This window comes from Muntiacus reevesi, chromosome 4, assembly GCF_963930625.1.
Source record: "Muntiacus reevesi chromosome 4, mMunRee1.1, whole genome shotgun sequence".
Classification (NCBI taxonomy): domain Eukaryota; kingdom Metazoa; phylum Chordata; class Mammalia; order Artiodactyla; family Cervidae; genus Muntiacus; species Muntiacus reevesi.
Genome location: NC_089252.1, coordinates 57,602,312 through 57,615,320, shown reverse-complemented (window position 1 = coordinate 57,615,320; position 13,009 = coordinate 57,602,312). Strand labels below are relative to the sequence as shown.

At 40.2% G+C, this 13,009-nt stretch overlaps 1 protein-coding gene across 9 annotated transcripts in view; it reads left to right on the top strand.

Annotated features, from left to right (window-relative positions):
- The window catches only part of PIGN (phosphatidylinositol glycan anchor biosynthesis class N), a 97,864-nt gene that overhangs the window by 41,628 nt on the left and 43,227 nt on the right, over window positions 1–13,009 (top strand). For all 9 annotated transcript variants that reach the window (XM_065932850.1, XM_065932855.1, XM_065932854.1 and 6 more), the window contains 7 exons: window positions 1,968–2,107; window positions 4,418–4,517; window positions 4,620–4,712; window positions 6,315–6,406; window positions 7,704–7,812; window positions 10,204–10,312; window positions 12,655–12,757. In XM_065932850.1, the coding sequence (XP_065788922.1) occupies window positions 1,968–2,107; window positions 4,418–4,517; window positions 4,620–4,712; window positions 6,315–6,406; window positions 7,704–7,812; window positions 10,204–10,312; window positions 12,655–12,757 (746 nt within the window). The remainder of the gene's footprint in view (window positions 1–1,967; window positions 2,108–4,417; window positions 4,518–4,619; window positions 4,713–6,314; window positions 6,407–7,703; window positions 7,813–10,203; window positions 10,313–12,654; window positions 12,758–13,009) is intronic.

Below are 13,009 nucleotides of genomic sequence, written 5' to 3'. Positions count from 1 at the left end.
TTTAAAGGTAATTTGCCACAGCTCCTCCCAGTTGAATTCTGCATTTAACTTCCATCTGTTCTGTGCTTGCTAGTTCAGACGTCTTTTGCTTTAGAAGTAAATATCCTTATTTATCTGCACGCTTTCCTGTTCTCTCGTTACTTGGGGAAGTCTCAAAAGGTTAACCGCTTAAACCAAGCCCCGTGATTCCATCTCTGTCTGTGTGGCTTGAATTCCTTCTTGGTCAGCACCTCGCACAGAGCATGGTATAGACGGTGTGACTTAGGAACTGTTGGATGGAGGGGTAACCTCAATGCACACAGCATGGCTCGTTATCATCAGGTGTTTTTTGGAGGATCTGGGAAGGCAGGGAGTTAATTGTGATGAGGGAGAAAATGTCTCCCATTCCTGTTATTTAAAGTTCTTTCCGTTTTTACTTTAGCTGAACTGACTTCTTTTTGATTTGGTTTCCTACAAGTGGGTGTTTATTTGTAATGTCTGTTGCTTTATGTGTCAAAGGTTTGGATAATTAAACGATATTGTGGTGACCCTAGATGATCCCTCGAGGATCTTTTTACGTACTTGTTTAAATTTATTTTCTTATGATTTTGTTCTTCTCAGAGTGATGTGAAACCAGTCTGTCCCTACAGTGCCTGCCTGCCTCGGGCACCTTCCACATTAGAGACCCTCCCTGTCGGTCTCGGAGTCCTGCCCCTTCCCCGCCTGCCCGCTTGCTCGGGGTCCTCACCCTGTCCGGCCTGCGTCTCCATTTCCAGGGCCGGTCACTGGCCAGGCAGGTTTCTCCACGACTGCTGGGACGCGTGCAGAGGAGAGGTGGAGAGGAGAACAGTGGAGGCGACGAAGGGAGCCCTTATTTCTGAAGCAGTAGTGATATTCTGGGCATTTTGTTAAGCTCTTTTCATAATTTCATTTAAGCATGACTAGCCTTGATAAATAGATAGGGTATTATCATTCCTACTTTATAGATGGGATGAAATTAAGTCTCAGAATCTTAAAGTTTTGTTTTTCTCAGCTCATGGCCATACAGTGAGCCATCGACAGAAGCAGGATTTGAATTCTGATCGTGTAGCCCCAGCTCTTAATCACTGCGCTGTGTTTCCGCTTCCTTTTTACAACCCTGCCCTGTCTTATCCTTGCTCCCTTTCTGGTGACGTTTTAGAGCAGAAGGGAGGAATTATAAAGGGGGAGAAAACACTTGCTTTTCCTCCCTAACCTCACCTGCTCCAGAAGGTATTCTTAATTCTCCCCTCACAGCTCGGGCAGCAAGGCAAGGGGGAACAGCAAGAGAAAGCAAGGCGCAGAGGCGGGAGAGCGCCGCCTGACCCTGCGGCCCTGTCCCTCCCTCCGCGCTGCTCTTAGCATCACAGCTTTGCGCCGGCGCCTTCTGCTCCTCCTCGCTGGCCTTTCTGTCCCCGACGCGGGCCGTTCCTCCCGGCCCAGCGCTAGCGCAGGCCTGCCCCGTCCGCGCGGCCCTCACTGAGCGGCTCCCTTCCTGCTGGGCGGGTGCGCGGGAGCGAGGATGAGCCAGGATCCTGCTGTAGGTTAGGTGGTGGGAGAGCCACGTGCCCGGCCTGTCGAGGCGAAGCTGGAACACAGGCGTGGTTCCCGATGGCGATGAAGGCCCACCGTTTACTGTAGATCCAGCGGGCTTTTGTGCGCTAGGCAGTGAGCTCAACGTCCATAAAATTGTTACTAAGGAGAAATGTGCTCAGAGTTCCAGACAAGTTATTTGCAAGCTGCAGGAACTCAGTCCCCTTAAATGGAGAGTTGCCTCACTGCTGCAGCCCCAGGCTGCCTGCTTTTCTCCACTGACAGGTTTCCTGTAAAACGCAGTTCTCAGATCAGTCATCTAGTTGTGGAATCACTGAAAGAAAGTAATATGTTTCTTTTACTTCATAAAATGTCTTTTAAGAATCTATTAGTGAACATGAGTTTGGAGTGTTTTCAATGTTTTGTTTGACTTTCAGAACCCAAGCCGGCTCCTGCCAGGTACTTTTGTAGCTATTGGCGTTTCTGTAGCATTTTTCCTGCTGATTCAAGCCTGTCCCTGGACTTACTACATATATTGTTTGCTGCCGTTGCCAATATGGTATGCGGTTCTGAGAGAGTAAGTAACACGTCTCGTGGTCTTGTTTTCCGCTTCACTGACAGTTAAATCTGTACTTGAAAGGCAGACAGTAGCATAAGTAGTTTTCTGTAGTGTAAGTCATGAAAGATGCTTACAGTACTGTCAGATCTCCCAGCCCTCTGATTTCATGTATAACAGCATAAATGGTGCATATAAATATCCTCTTTTTTTTTTCAGCTGCTCCTCACAGCTTTCAGGGTCTTCATTTCCCAGCCAGGGATCGAACCTGGGCCCTCAGCAGTGAAAGCAGGGAGTCCTAACCACTGGGCCACCAGGGAATTCCCTAAACATGCTTTTTAGTTTGCTTTTCCCTTTTGACTTAATCTTTATTGCCCCGAGACAGCTTTGGCCTCAGTTCCTTTCTTCATATATCTTTTATAAGAAAATTCTGGAGTAAAAATGAAATAATTAACATGGATTGTACTCTGTCAGAAGTGGCTTACATTTTGAAATCGCATCATCCCAGTTTCCAGTGTATCTTTATCTTTCACAAGGCAGTTTGCATGCTTTTGTTCCTTACGTTTTTGCTCCTCCTTTCCCAGCTATCATGTAAACCTAGATGAATGAAAGTTTGTACTTAAATTCAGTCTAGTGATGTGTACTTGCAAGGATTAGGGGACATTATTCATGCATGCTGTGGTTCCATCTCTAAGTACTTCCTTACAGGTTGAACTTGAAATGGATTTTTATCATCATAGAAAACATCGAGGCCAAGCTCTCATGCACGTTTCAGATGCTTTAAAACAAAACTGAAATGTTGGGCTGGTTCATGTTCACAGGCAGTGAGGACTGTGATGTAGATTGTGTTGATTTCTACATCTGCATCAGTGGTCTAGAATATAAACTTAATCTTCCGAGTCCTTTGAGCAAATCAGACCCCAAAAGCAGGCCAGGGAATGACAGTGCAGGATTGGGTATTGTCAGGGTTGGCCAGCATGTTTGAAACGACACAATGTATGTTTCTGTTCTGATTTCTGTTAACTCCAGCTTTGATCACCTATTCTTAATATCAAAAATTGAAATTAATAGTAAAATATTTTAAATATTAACTTTTTCAAATACAAGGTAAAAAGACACTGACAAAAGAACAAACTTACTTTTCCATTTGAAAGGAATACAGTTGCTGGACACACGTATTTAAATCAGAACTTTTTCTAATGTAATTTTTTCTGGTTTAAAACTTTTTAGAATGAGAAGTTTTATCTAAAATTCCCTCCTAAATTTTTAAATGTTCTATTTGTGAAGAGCACATGTATATTTAAATTTTAAGGGACAGTGTGATTTTGAAAATACGTTGTGTTCAGTATTTATCTTTTTGATAGATTAAAGAAAATAAAACTAAGTGATTTTATTGAGTCATCACTGCTAAGAACAAAAGAAACATTCTCCTTTTGACTGGTGTTAGCTTTTCTTTCCTACATGGTACTTTAATTGTTTTGATGATAATATGTAACCATTGTTTTTAATTAGAAAAAAGTTATAAACCAAATCATACTGACATTTTATAATTGCCTACTTAATAACACACTACAAATGCTAAAAAAATTTTTCTAGTGATAAAATGTGAAGCGTACTCAAGTATGTAATACATTTTAAATGGTTGTGAAGTCACATTTAATTATAATTAGTGTACGATTAGTGACATCTTAAATTGAGTTTGGAAAAGGTTTTTTTGCCCAATGAAAAAGTGCAATTAAGATTTTCTCTACCTCGATTAAGTCGAAGACAGTTGAGATTTCAGTATAAAATTAATTTTAGTGAATTTTTAAAATGTTCTCAGTTTTTATTCATTTGGGTTCATTTATTTTATTTCTGATGTTGTATCTGTAATTGCATGTGCCCATGTTTAAGCTCTAGAGAAGGAAATGGCAACCCACTCCAGTATTCTTGCCTGGGAAATCACATGGACGGGGGGCCTGGCAGGCTACAGTCCATGGGGTCGCAGAAAGCTGGACACAGCTTAGCGACTAAACAACAAAATGTTTAAACTCAGATCAAGTAAGACTCATTTATTGTCATTAATGTTTATAAACAACCAAGCAAATCATTGTGATCATTATCAACTTAATTCAGATGTTACATTTTTCCTAATATACTTACAGGTTTCAAAAAAGATTTAGGTAAGTTAAGGCATTGAAACAAATCTGTTAGAAATTATCTTAGAATCTGTGAATCGAAAATTTCCTGATTTCTATGCACAAAATTTTAATGTTTTGCTATATGAGAACTAATTTTTTATACTCAACATAGGGTATAAGTAACCGTTTTATAAATAATCCTGTTACACAGAATGCCAGTTATTCAAGGCTTTGTCACCTTGCTGTCGACCTTCCCTCCACGACGCCTCCTTGGCTCCCTCTCGCTCTTTATCCTGGGAGTTGAAGTGTTAGTAAGTAATTGACCGCTTGAACGTTTTCAGGTCGCTTTCATACACGTGTATCTCGTTCGCAATGACCTCCTTTTCCCTGTCTTCTTTGAATTACGTTCTCAGGTGCTCAGTTTTTTCCACCGCTATATGCTCACAGCTGGGCTCGTTGCGTTTGCCGCTTGGCCATTTATCACTCCACTGTGGACTCGAGCAAAGGTATAAGTGCTACTCACTTCAACGCTGGGCAGATTCGTAGCGACTCTTGGGAGTGTGTGTTTTAACTCTGGGAATTGTTCATTTTTTAAGAGAAGCCTAGAATGTGTCCTTATATAAAGATCCTGATCCTTTTGACAGGAGGACTGAGGTTGACTTAAAGGTGTCAGTGATTCGTGTAGCTTTTCATATCAAAGTGAACTCATCTTCTGGTGATTGAAATACTCGACTACAGCTGATACATCCTTCCCTGAAAGGCTTCCTAGGTTCCTTTAGCCTCAAATGTCTAAATGCCACCGAGGAGCCGCCCAGAGCAGAGCGCTGGCGGGAGGGGCCACGTTCTGGGCTCATAGCCGAGGGGTCACCTCCCCTGGCCCAGGGCCCCATCATGCTTTCTCTGGAGAAGTGTTTGTTCGTGATAGATGATTTTAAAAGAGAATTACTCCTGATTTTCTTTTTTTGTTGTTGTTTGTTTTGTATATGTTTGCAGAGCTTATTTTTTATGCATTACATGTCTCTCTTAAGACCATTAGAATACACAAACAAGCAAAGATTTAGGAAAAAGACCACCCACAATCCCGTCACCCAGACATTCCACGCTGTTAACCCTTCTAGACTTTTTCCTATACATACATTCTTAAAGAGGAAGAAAGGAATTATCCTATTCTTCATATTTTACAACTTTTTTTTTTTTTTTTACTGAATCATTATTGTAATTACTCCTGATTTTCTGCCTTTAACTATATAGGTAATTACAATGTGCTACAAAAAATATTCTCATGTTTCCACTTTGATGCTTTTTGGTGGAGGTAGCACGAAGACAGACATTTCTTCTTTGTACTCTATGAGAACCTACAAAACATTCCAGTTAGTGGAATTATTGACAATTTTTTTGTCTTAATCTAACTACAAAAATGTTTTTACTTTTATCCCTCCTGGGTGCAATCATTTGTTTATAATAGTAGGCCAGCTTTCTTGAAGATGTCATCAGCGTATGATAGAATATAAATGGAATGAGGCTTCCCAGGTGGCTCAGTGGTAACGAATCTGCCTGCCAGTGCAGGGGCCACAGGAGATGTGAGTTTGATCCCTGGGTCGGGAAGATCCCCTGGAGGCGGAAAGGGCAACCCACTCCAGTATTCTCTGTTGGGATAATCCCATGGACAGAGGAGCCTGGCGGGCTATAGTATGGGGTCCCAAAGAGTCAGACATGACTGAGCATGCACAAAGAATTGAATGAAGTGCTTGCTTTTGAAAGAGTTTAAATACAGGTTTAAATCCTGGCTCTCTCATTTACTAGTCAGAGATCTGGTGCTACACACTTTGACGTCTCTGAGCTCAGTGTCCTAAGCTGAAATACTGTGAATAATACAGCCTACCTCTTGAGGTTATTGTGAGAATTAAAAAAGATAATCCCTAAATCACACTTAGTAGAGTGCCTCAAACTTAACAGATCCTTCACAGATAGTAGCAGTATTACTTTCAGAGTAAACAGACGTGAGGTTTTGAATTTTCTTTTTAGTTTCACAGCCATGTAGTCTGTGAAACAATGAAGACAGTTGTTTGTACCATAGTGTCTAAAGATAACTTTTTTCTTTATTTTAGAGTATCTCGCTGAGTTGGATTTTCTTCTGTTTGCTACTGGCCGTGTTCCCACTTATGCCTGTTGTAGGACGACAGCCGGATATCTTTCTAGTGTATGGGCACTATTTTAACTTACTTTCTTTTGAATACAATTGTTTTTCTCAATCAACACTATATGAACCACATCTTGGCCATGAGTTTAAAATCATGTGAACAGCCTAGAAGTTAAAATATTAATATTAAACCATGAGTCATTGTTCTGGCCCGGCTCTGAGAGGCATTGAAACTCCCTGAAGATGCTTCTGGGCCTTCATAAAAATTGAAATTGTGCCAATGGTAACTTAAATTGCCAACAATTTAAAAAATGTCTAGAAACTCTTGTATAATGGGGGAATCAGTAAATGATTTCACTTGAAAAACTTGTCCAGTTGCTGAAATTAACAGGTCTAAAAAGCTATTGATGACTGATATAATCTCTGTCTTTGTCTTTGAGCAAGTCCACATTTTTAATGTCTTAGAAAGATGAAATTCTCTTCTACTTTAAACATAAAGATCTCCGCTGGGGAGGGGGGGAGTCTCTGTGCATCTTGATAGCTTTCTCATGTTTAATCACATATATTGTTAGAAAATTCTTTATACCTTACTTGAATTCTCTTTGCTGCTCTTATGTTTATTTCCCCTCAATGTATCCCAAACAAATCTGTAAAATAGCTGGTTACCTGTGTTTTCAATTTTAAATTATTACCATATAATCTGTTGTCTATGTGTGTTTGTGCTTGGGAAGCTGAATGATCATTATTTCACTTAACCTTTTACTCTCATTTTCTAATCATGTAATCATCTTCATTACTTTCTTTTGAACTCTGTATAAGCAAATTTTTTAGCAGTCTAACTCAATCTTTAATAGATGAGGGTATTTTTTTTAACTGAAAGAAACCACAACAGTATTTTAAAGTATATGTTCATTTTAAAGTATGTGTTATGTATAAATTAATACATTTATTATAATTTCTGTGAGAATAATAATTATGGACTAGATTAGAAATTATTCTGTGAAGTCAATTTATTTGCAGAGCTCAAAAAATAGTATTGAATCCTAGGACTATTCTCTCTTAGCCATACCTTCCTGATTACTAAGTGAAAACATTTTGCAGTTGTTTGAAACTGAAAACAGCATGTGCAAAGATGAGTTCAGGCGTTTTGATCTGTTTGCTGCTTCCTGTTGCTCTGACTCTCTTGTCTCTGTGAAGACCCTCCCCATCCTTTCCTCAGTCAGTCCCTGTCTGTCCTGCTCAAGCGCTGTTGACACAGTTGAACAGGACTTAGGCTAAGAGGAAAAGAAATTATATAAGTAGTCTCCATAGACGTTTGCCACTTACCTATTCTATTGTGAATTGTGTTTTAAAACAGAGTGGGTGCAGGCTTTCTGGTTCTTCTACTATCCCTGTTTGTTGTAACATCTGTCATAAAAAGAAAAGATAGTTTTATAAATGAAGAGCTGGTGTTACATCTATTACAGGTGGGTTACAGATTTTCAATAATATATTATATGTATGATATGCTAAAATGTACCTTATGGTTGTATTTAATTACCTCATTTTTAAGATGCCATCATGTTTTTATTACTCAATTAAAAGAGCTGAGAAGAGAGTTTTCTGTTTAAGGTATTAAATGGAAATACATTCTCTAGAAGGAATAAAGGAAATACATTCTCTAAAATAGTGAAAAGGTCAACAGGAGCCGCCCCCTGCCCCTTTGCTGCTAAATGCCTGGAGAGCAGAGATTAAGGAGGTGTGAGTCTACTTTGGCCACCTGATGCGAAGAGCTGAGTCATTGGAAAAGACCCTGATGCTGGGAAGGATAGAGGGCGGGAGGAGAAGGGGATGACAGAGGATGAGATGGCTGGATCGCATCACCAACTCGATGGACATGAGTTTGAGTAAACTCCAGGTGTTGGTGATAGACAGGGAGGCCTGGCGTGCTGCGATCCATGGGGTCGCAAAGAGTCGGACACGACTGAGCGACTGAACTGAACTGAACTGAAGAGGTATGGACCAAGAGGTTGAACTGAAAAGGGCTTCTTCTGGTCTGAGACTCTGTGTTGTCCTCTTTGGGGTCAGGAAAGAATAAGTTCTTTGAAGTGAAAGCAGCTGCTGAGTACATTTATATGAAGATTAGCCACTTTAAGACTTCACATGACATGCTAGGAGAAAATAAGCTTCACCTTGGTTGGTGGCTTTGGAGTGGTGAAGAGAACTTTGAACTTGGCGTTTCCAAATTGAGTTAATTCCTAGCTACGCTTTGTACTATATGTGTGATTTTCAGTAATAGAGCTTCAGTCTGTTTGTTTTTAATCAGTAGAGACAATATTCAGCAGGGTGGTAAGAGGTTATAGATGTCATATTCTGTAAAATGATAGCTTTACTGTAGATAAGAGTGGAAGTCACTTATTTTTCCTTTTAAACAATAAAAAATAAGCCACATCTAGAACATTGATTAAAAAAGAAAACATATCTGAGTCTTCTCAAAAAATTTACTTAGAGTAAAGCTGGTATAATAGTAGTTCCAAGAACACTCAAAAATTGAAATATAGAAAACATGAAAGATGTTAACTCATTCTTGGAGAACAACAGAGAGCATATAAAAAAGAGAAATATTTTCGTTAAAGATCCTATCAAGCCACTGAAACATATCTTTTCATTTTATTTCGTACACTGATTGGCTTTACACTAAACCATAGTAGCTTTGACAGAATTCACCTGTAACAATGAGCATTTTGACAAAGGTGAGTGTTTCTGCCTCTCAGTCTTAGGAACAAATAATACCATGTTAAAATTCTTATGGACTTTGTTAGAAATGCTCCTAAATATAAGGTAAATCTGATTTAAAAAATTCCCTCTTACATTAACATTATTAATTTGCATTCATTCCTCTATTGTGTACCATGTATATATGTTTAATATGAAGATATGTTTGATATGTTTATGTCTTTTCACATTTTAATGTATCTGAAATGAGACTGTCTTACAGTTGAAAGGATCCTAGGGTTGTGTCATAGATTTATTGACAGCATTTCTCCTTCTTAATTCACTGAAAACATGAGTAAATAAAATTTGGTGATAAGGTTGCTAATGTGAACTTTCTAAGAGAGTTTACTTGATTCACAACCATAGTTTAGCTCATTTCTTAAACTGGCTGTTAATCCACTAATTCAGGGGTCAGCACACATTTTTCTGAAGAGCTGGATTGTACATATTTTAGGCTTGTGGGCCACATGGAGTCTGTTGTCAGTTTTCAGCTCTACCCTTGTAGGGCAAAGGGAGCTGTCAACAATAGGTAAATGAATGGGAGTGACTATGCAACAGTAAATAAAACAATATTTCAGTAAAGCAGCATTACTAAAAGCAAGCACCAGCCTACAAGCCACAGTTTACCAGCTCCACCAGTTTATCTGTGCTCCCCAGAGAACTCTACACTCGTGTTCTCAGCGCCAGTGATCCCTCGGGCCACAGGGATGCGCTGAACGTGTAAACAGCCCTGACTGTGAGTGAGTCGGAGGTGGGGACACTCAGGCACACGCCAGGCCGTGTGCACTCACCCTCTGCATGCCCACGAGTTAAGGAACCTCCAAGATGAAGGACATCTTCCTAAGCAGAAACGGTGTGGTAATGTACGCCAAGACACTCCTGAACGTGTGAAACACTTCATTCATGCTTGTAAAGGAAGGACCTTGGCTGCGTACAGGAGTTCCGACTCTTGGTCTCGGCCACAGGAAGGTGAGCTGGTCCAGTTTCAGTAGCATTTTGGCCAGATGCCAGTTGTTCAGGCAGTTTTCTGCATGTCTTTCTAACATGTAACTTGGTCGCTCGCCGCCTTCTCCCTCCCTCACGTCTTCTGTGTGTGTTTTCAGATGCTGAGCACCGTATCCTCCATGTGTATTGTGTATGGCACCCATAACAGTCTGCTCAGGAAACAAGGACTGCCTCTTCTTAATCAGATTGTTAGCTGGATGATACTAGGTAAGAGGTCAGTCAAACCAAATGAGATGACTTTCCATCAGGGTGCATCTTAGAGTTATCCATTTACATCTGTATTATTGTTATGAAACAACTTTGTTGTGAGAAAATAATAACAGCTAGCTATTACTTCTGTCTCTTGCTAGAATTTGATAAAGCAAATTAGAACTCTTGTGAGCATTCATGTGTTAATAAGAATTCCTGAGAGAATATTTATGACTTGATAATAAGGCTGCATATTCATTCACTCCTGATAAAAAGTGATTCCAGGAGGGAAGAAGCTTTTGTGAAGAGATTCCTATGCTGAAGTTTCATGTCAGTTCATAAATTCTCAGTTCTTACACAGGCACTAGGACGCAGTTAAATTTAATCTGTATTTCCCTTGCCAAAAATAACATTGCTTAGTCACCTCCCAACACATCACACATTTATAAAGCCAGTTGTGTGTTTCAAAGCGTTCTCCTCTGTAGTTCTCTGTAGAATGTACATGTGGAGCAAACATGTCATTTAAAGATAGCCTTTTCCTTCCAGTTGGAAGGCAGGAGCAAACCGGAAGTCCAGATTTTTCATTAAAAAGAAGACAGTTTATAATACCTATGAATGATGTGATGTGCAGTTTAACCTTTATTTGTTTAAAAATGCTTTTTGTTCATCATTTTAATAAAAAAGATCATTGGGTAGAACTTTGCTTTACAAAGAGCATTAAAGGATAGGAGTGTTTTACATTGGATTACTCTTAAAATCCAAGCAGATGTGTAAAAATACAACAGGAAACAGACATGTATCTCTCAAAGTTTTGATTTGCACCTTTTCCAGACACCTTGGTCATTGTGTAAGTGGAACTGGGCAAAAAGTGTCTCTTGTAAATGTAACTCTGTTTTTACTGTATGAACTTTATTTCATTATAGGCTTTATGAGGCCTTTCCTTTTAAATTATCTTGATTACTAGAGTTACTATTTAAATTTATTCTGCGTGACAATAGTGAGAGTACTCTTTCATTTAAAAAAAAAATGTGTTCAGATGGTACTATGTTCTGATGCTGTTCTGTTCCCTGAGAAGAGTAAAAGATCGCTTAAATGGATTAACACACTTGCCCCATGGTTAAACAGTTACAAGCCTTTCACCTAGGATGCCCTCCGGGGTATGTCTTCATTCTCTGAAGCATTTAGTTCCAAAGGTGTTACTAGTGGTAAAGAATCTGCCTGCCATTGCAGGAGCTGTAAGAGAGGCAGGTTTGATCCCTGGGTCGGGAAGATCCCCTGGAGGAGGGCACGGCAACCCACTTCAGTATTCTTGCCCGGAGAATCCCAGCGGACAGAGAAGCCTGGTGTGTTACAGTCCGTAGGGTTGCAAAGAGTCAGACACGACTGAAGCAGCTCAGCATATTGCATCTTAACCGGAAGTATCAGGGAATTACACACATTTTCTTTCCAGAATAAAGGTTGGGAAGTTTATGCTTAGCTGTGCATAGTTGCTTGACCGTGTCCAGCTCTTTGCGACACCGTGGACTGTAGTCCACCGGGCTCCGCTGCCCATGGGAGTCTCCAAGCAAGAATTCCAGAGTGAGTCACCGTGCCCTCCTCCAGGAGATCTTCCCAACCCAAGGACTGAACCCAGGTCTCCCACATTGCAGACGGATTCTTTACCGTCTGACCCTCAGGGAAGCCCAAGAATACTGGAGTGGGTAGCCTATCCCTTCTTCAGGGGATCTTCCTGACCCAGAAATCAAACCAGGGTCTCCTGCATCGGAGGCGGATTCTTTACCAGCTGAGCTGTAACTGCCCCCGCCCCAGTTCATTTGCTGTCCCCAGTGACGGGACTGCTTTCTGACCCTGGGAGGGAAGAAGACAGCCGGCACTTGGATTACTCCTGTTACCGCTCTCTTGTGCGGTGAACCCCTTTCCTCCTGCCTCCTTTTCTAACTAGCATGCTGTAACTCTCAGTGCAATACTTTGCAGTGGGAAAACTTGGAGGAAAGGGTGGGGGGTGTTTAGGAAAAATCAACTTCTGTCTTTGAATTAAGAGAAAAGTTGCTGAATCTTGACTAATTTTTTTTTTATTATTTACATCAGAAAATGATAAATTATTCACTTAGGAGTTATAACAGTGAGGAAGAGCAAGAATATACACTGAAAAAATCTGAACTAAAATATGGTTAAAATGAGGGAGTGTCATTAAATATACGGAGTTTTAAGTGTCTTACAAAAATGAGTAGGGCAAATGTAGTTTCCTTTTAAATGTCACACAAGCAGTAAATGCTGTAGTGACGGCAGATTATTCAGAGCTTTAAACCCCGTACTCTGGGTCCCTCGTACTGACTCCACCCAAATCTGTTTTATTGCAGCCTCCTCCTTCATCATGCCTCTCCTGAGCCCTCCCTTCCTCTTTGATCGATTGTTCAGCATTCTTCTGTCCTCGATGTCGACCTACCTACTTCTAAGTACAGGGTATAAACTGTTCTAAGATTTTAATTTTTAGTAGCAAGTTTTAAATGATATACTGACCTTTCTCTACCTATTTATCCTCTGGAAATGAAAAACATGTGAATCTTGAGGAATACGTTGCAAGCATCTTTACTCTGTAAAAACTGTTAATGCCTTCATCTCTTCTCTTCAGTTTTCTTTGTCTTGCCGTTTTCATAGTTGTCTTGTGTTTCTGTTTATTTCCTGAAGTTGCTAAAATGTTGCTTACATACAGTG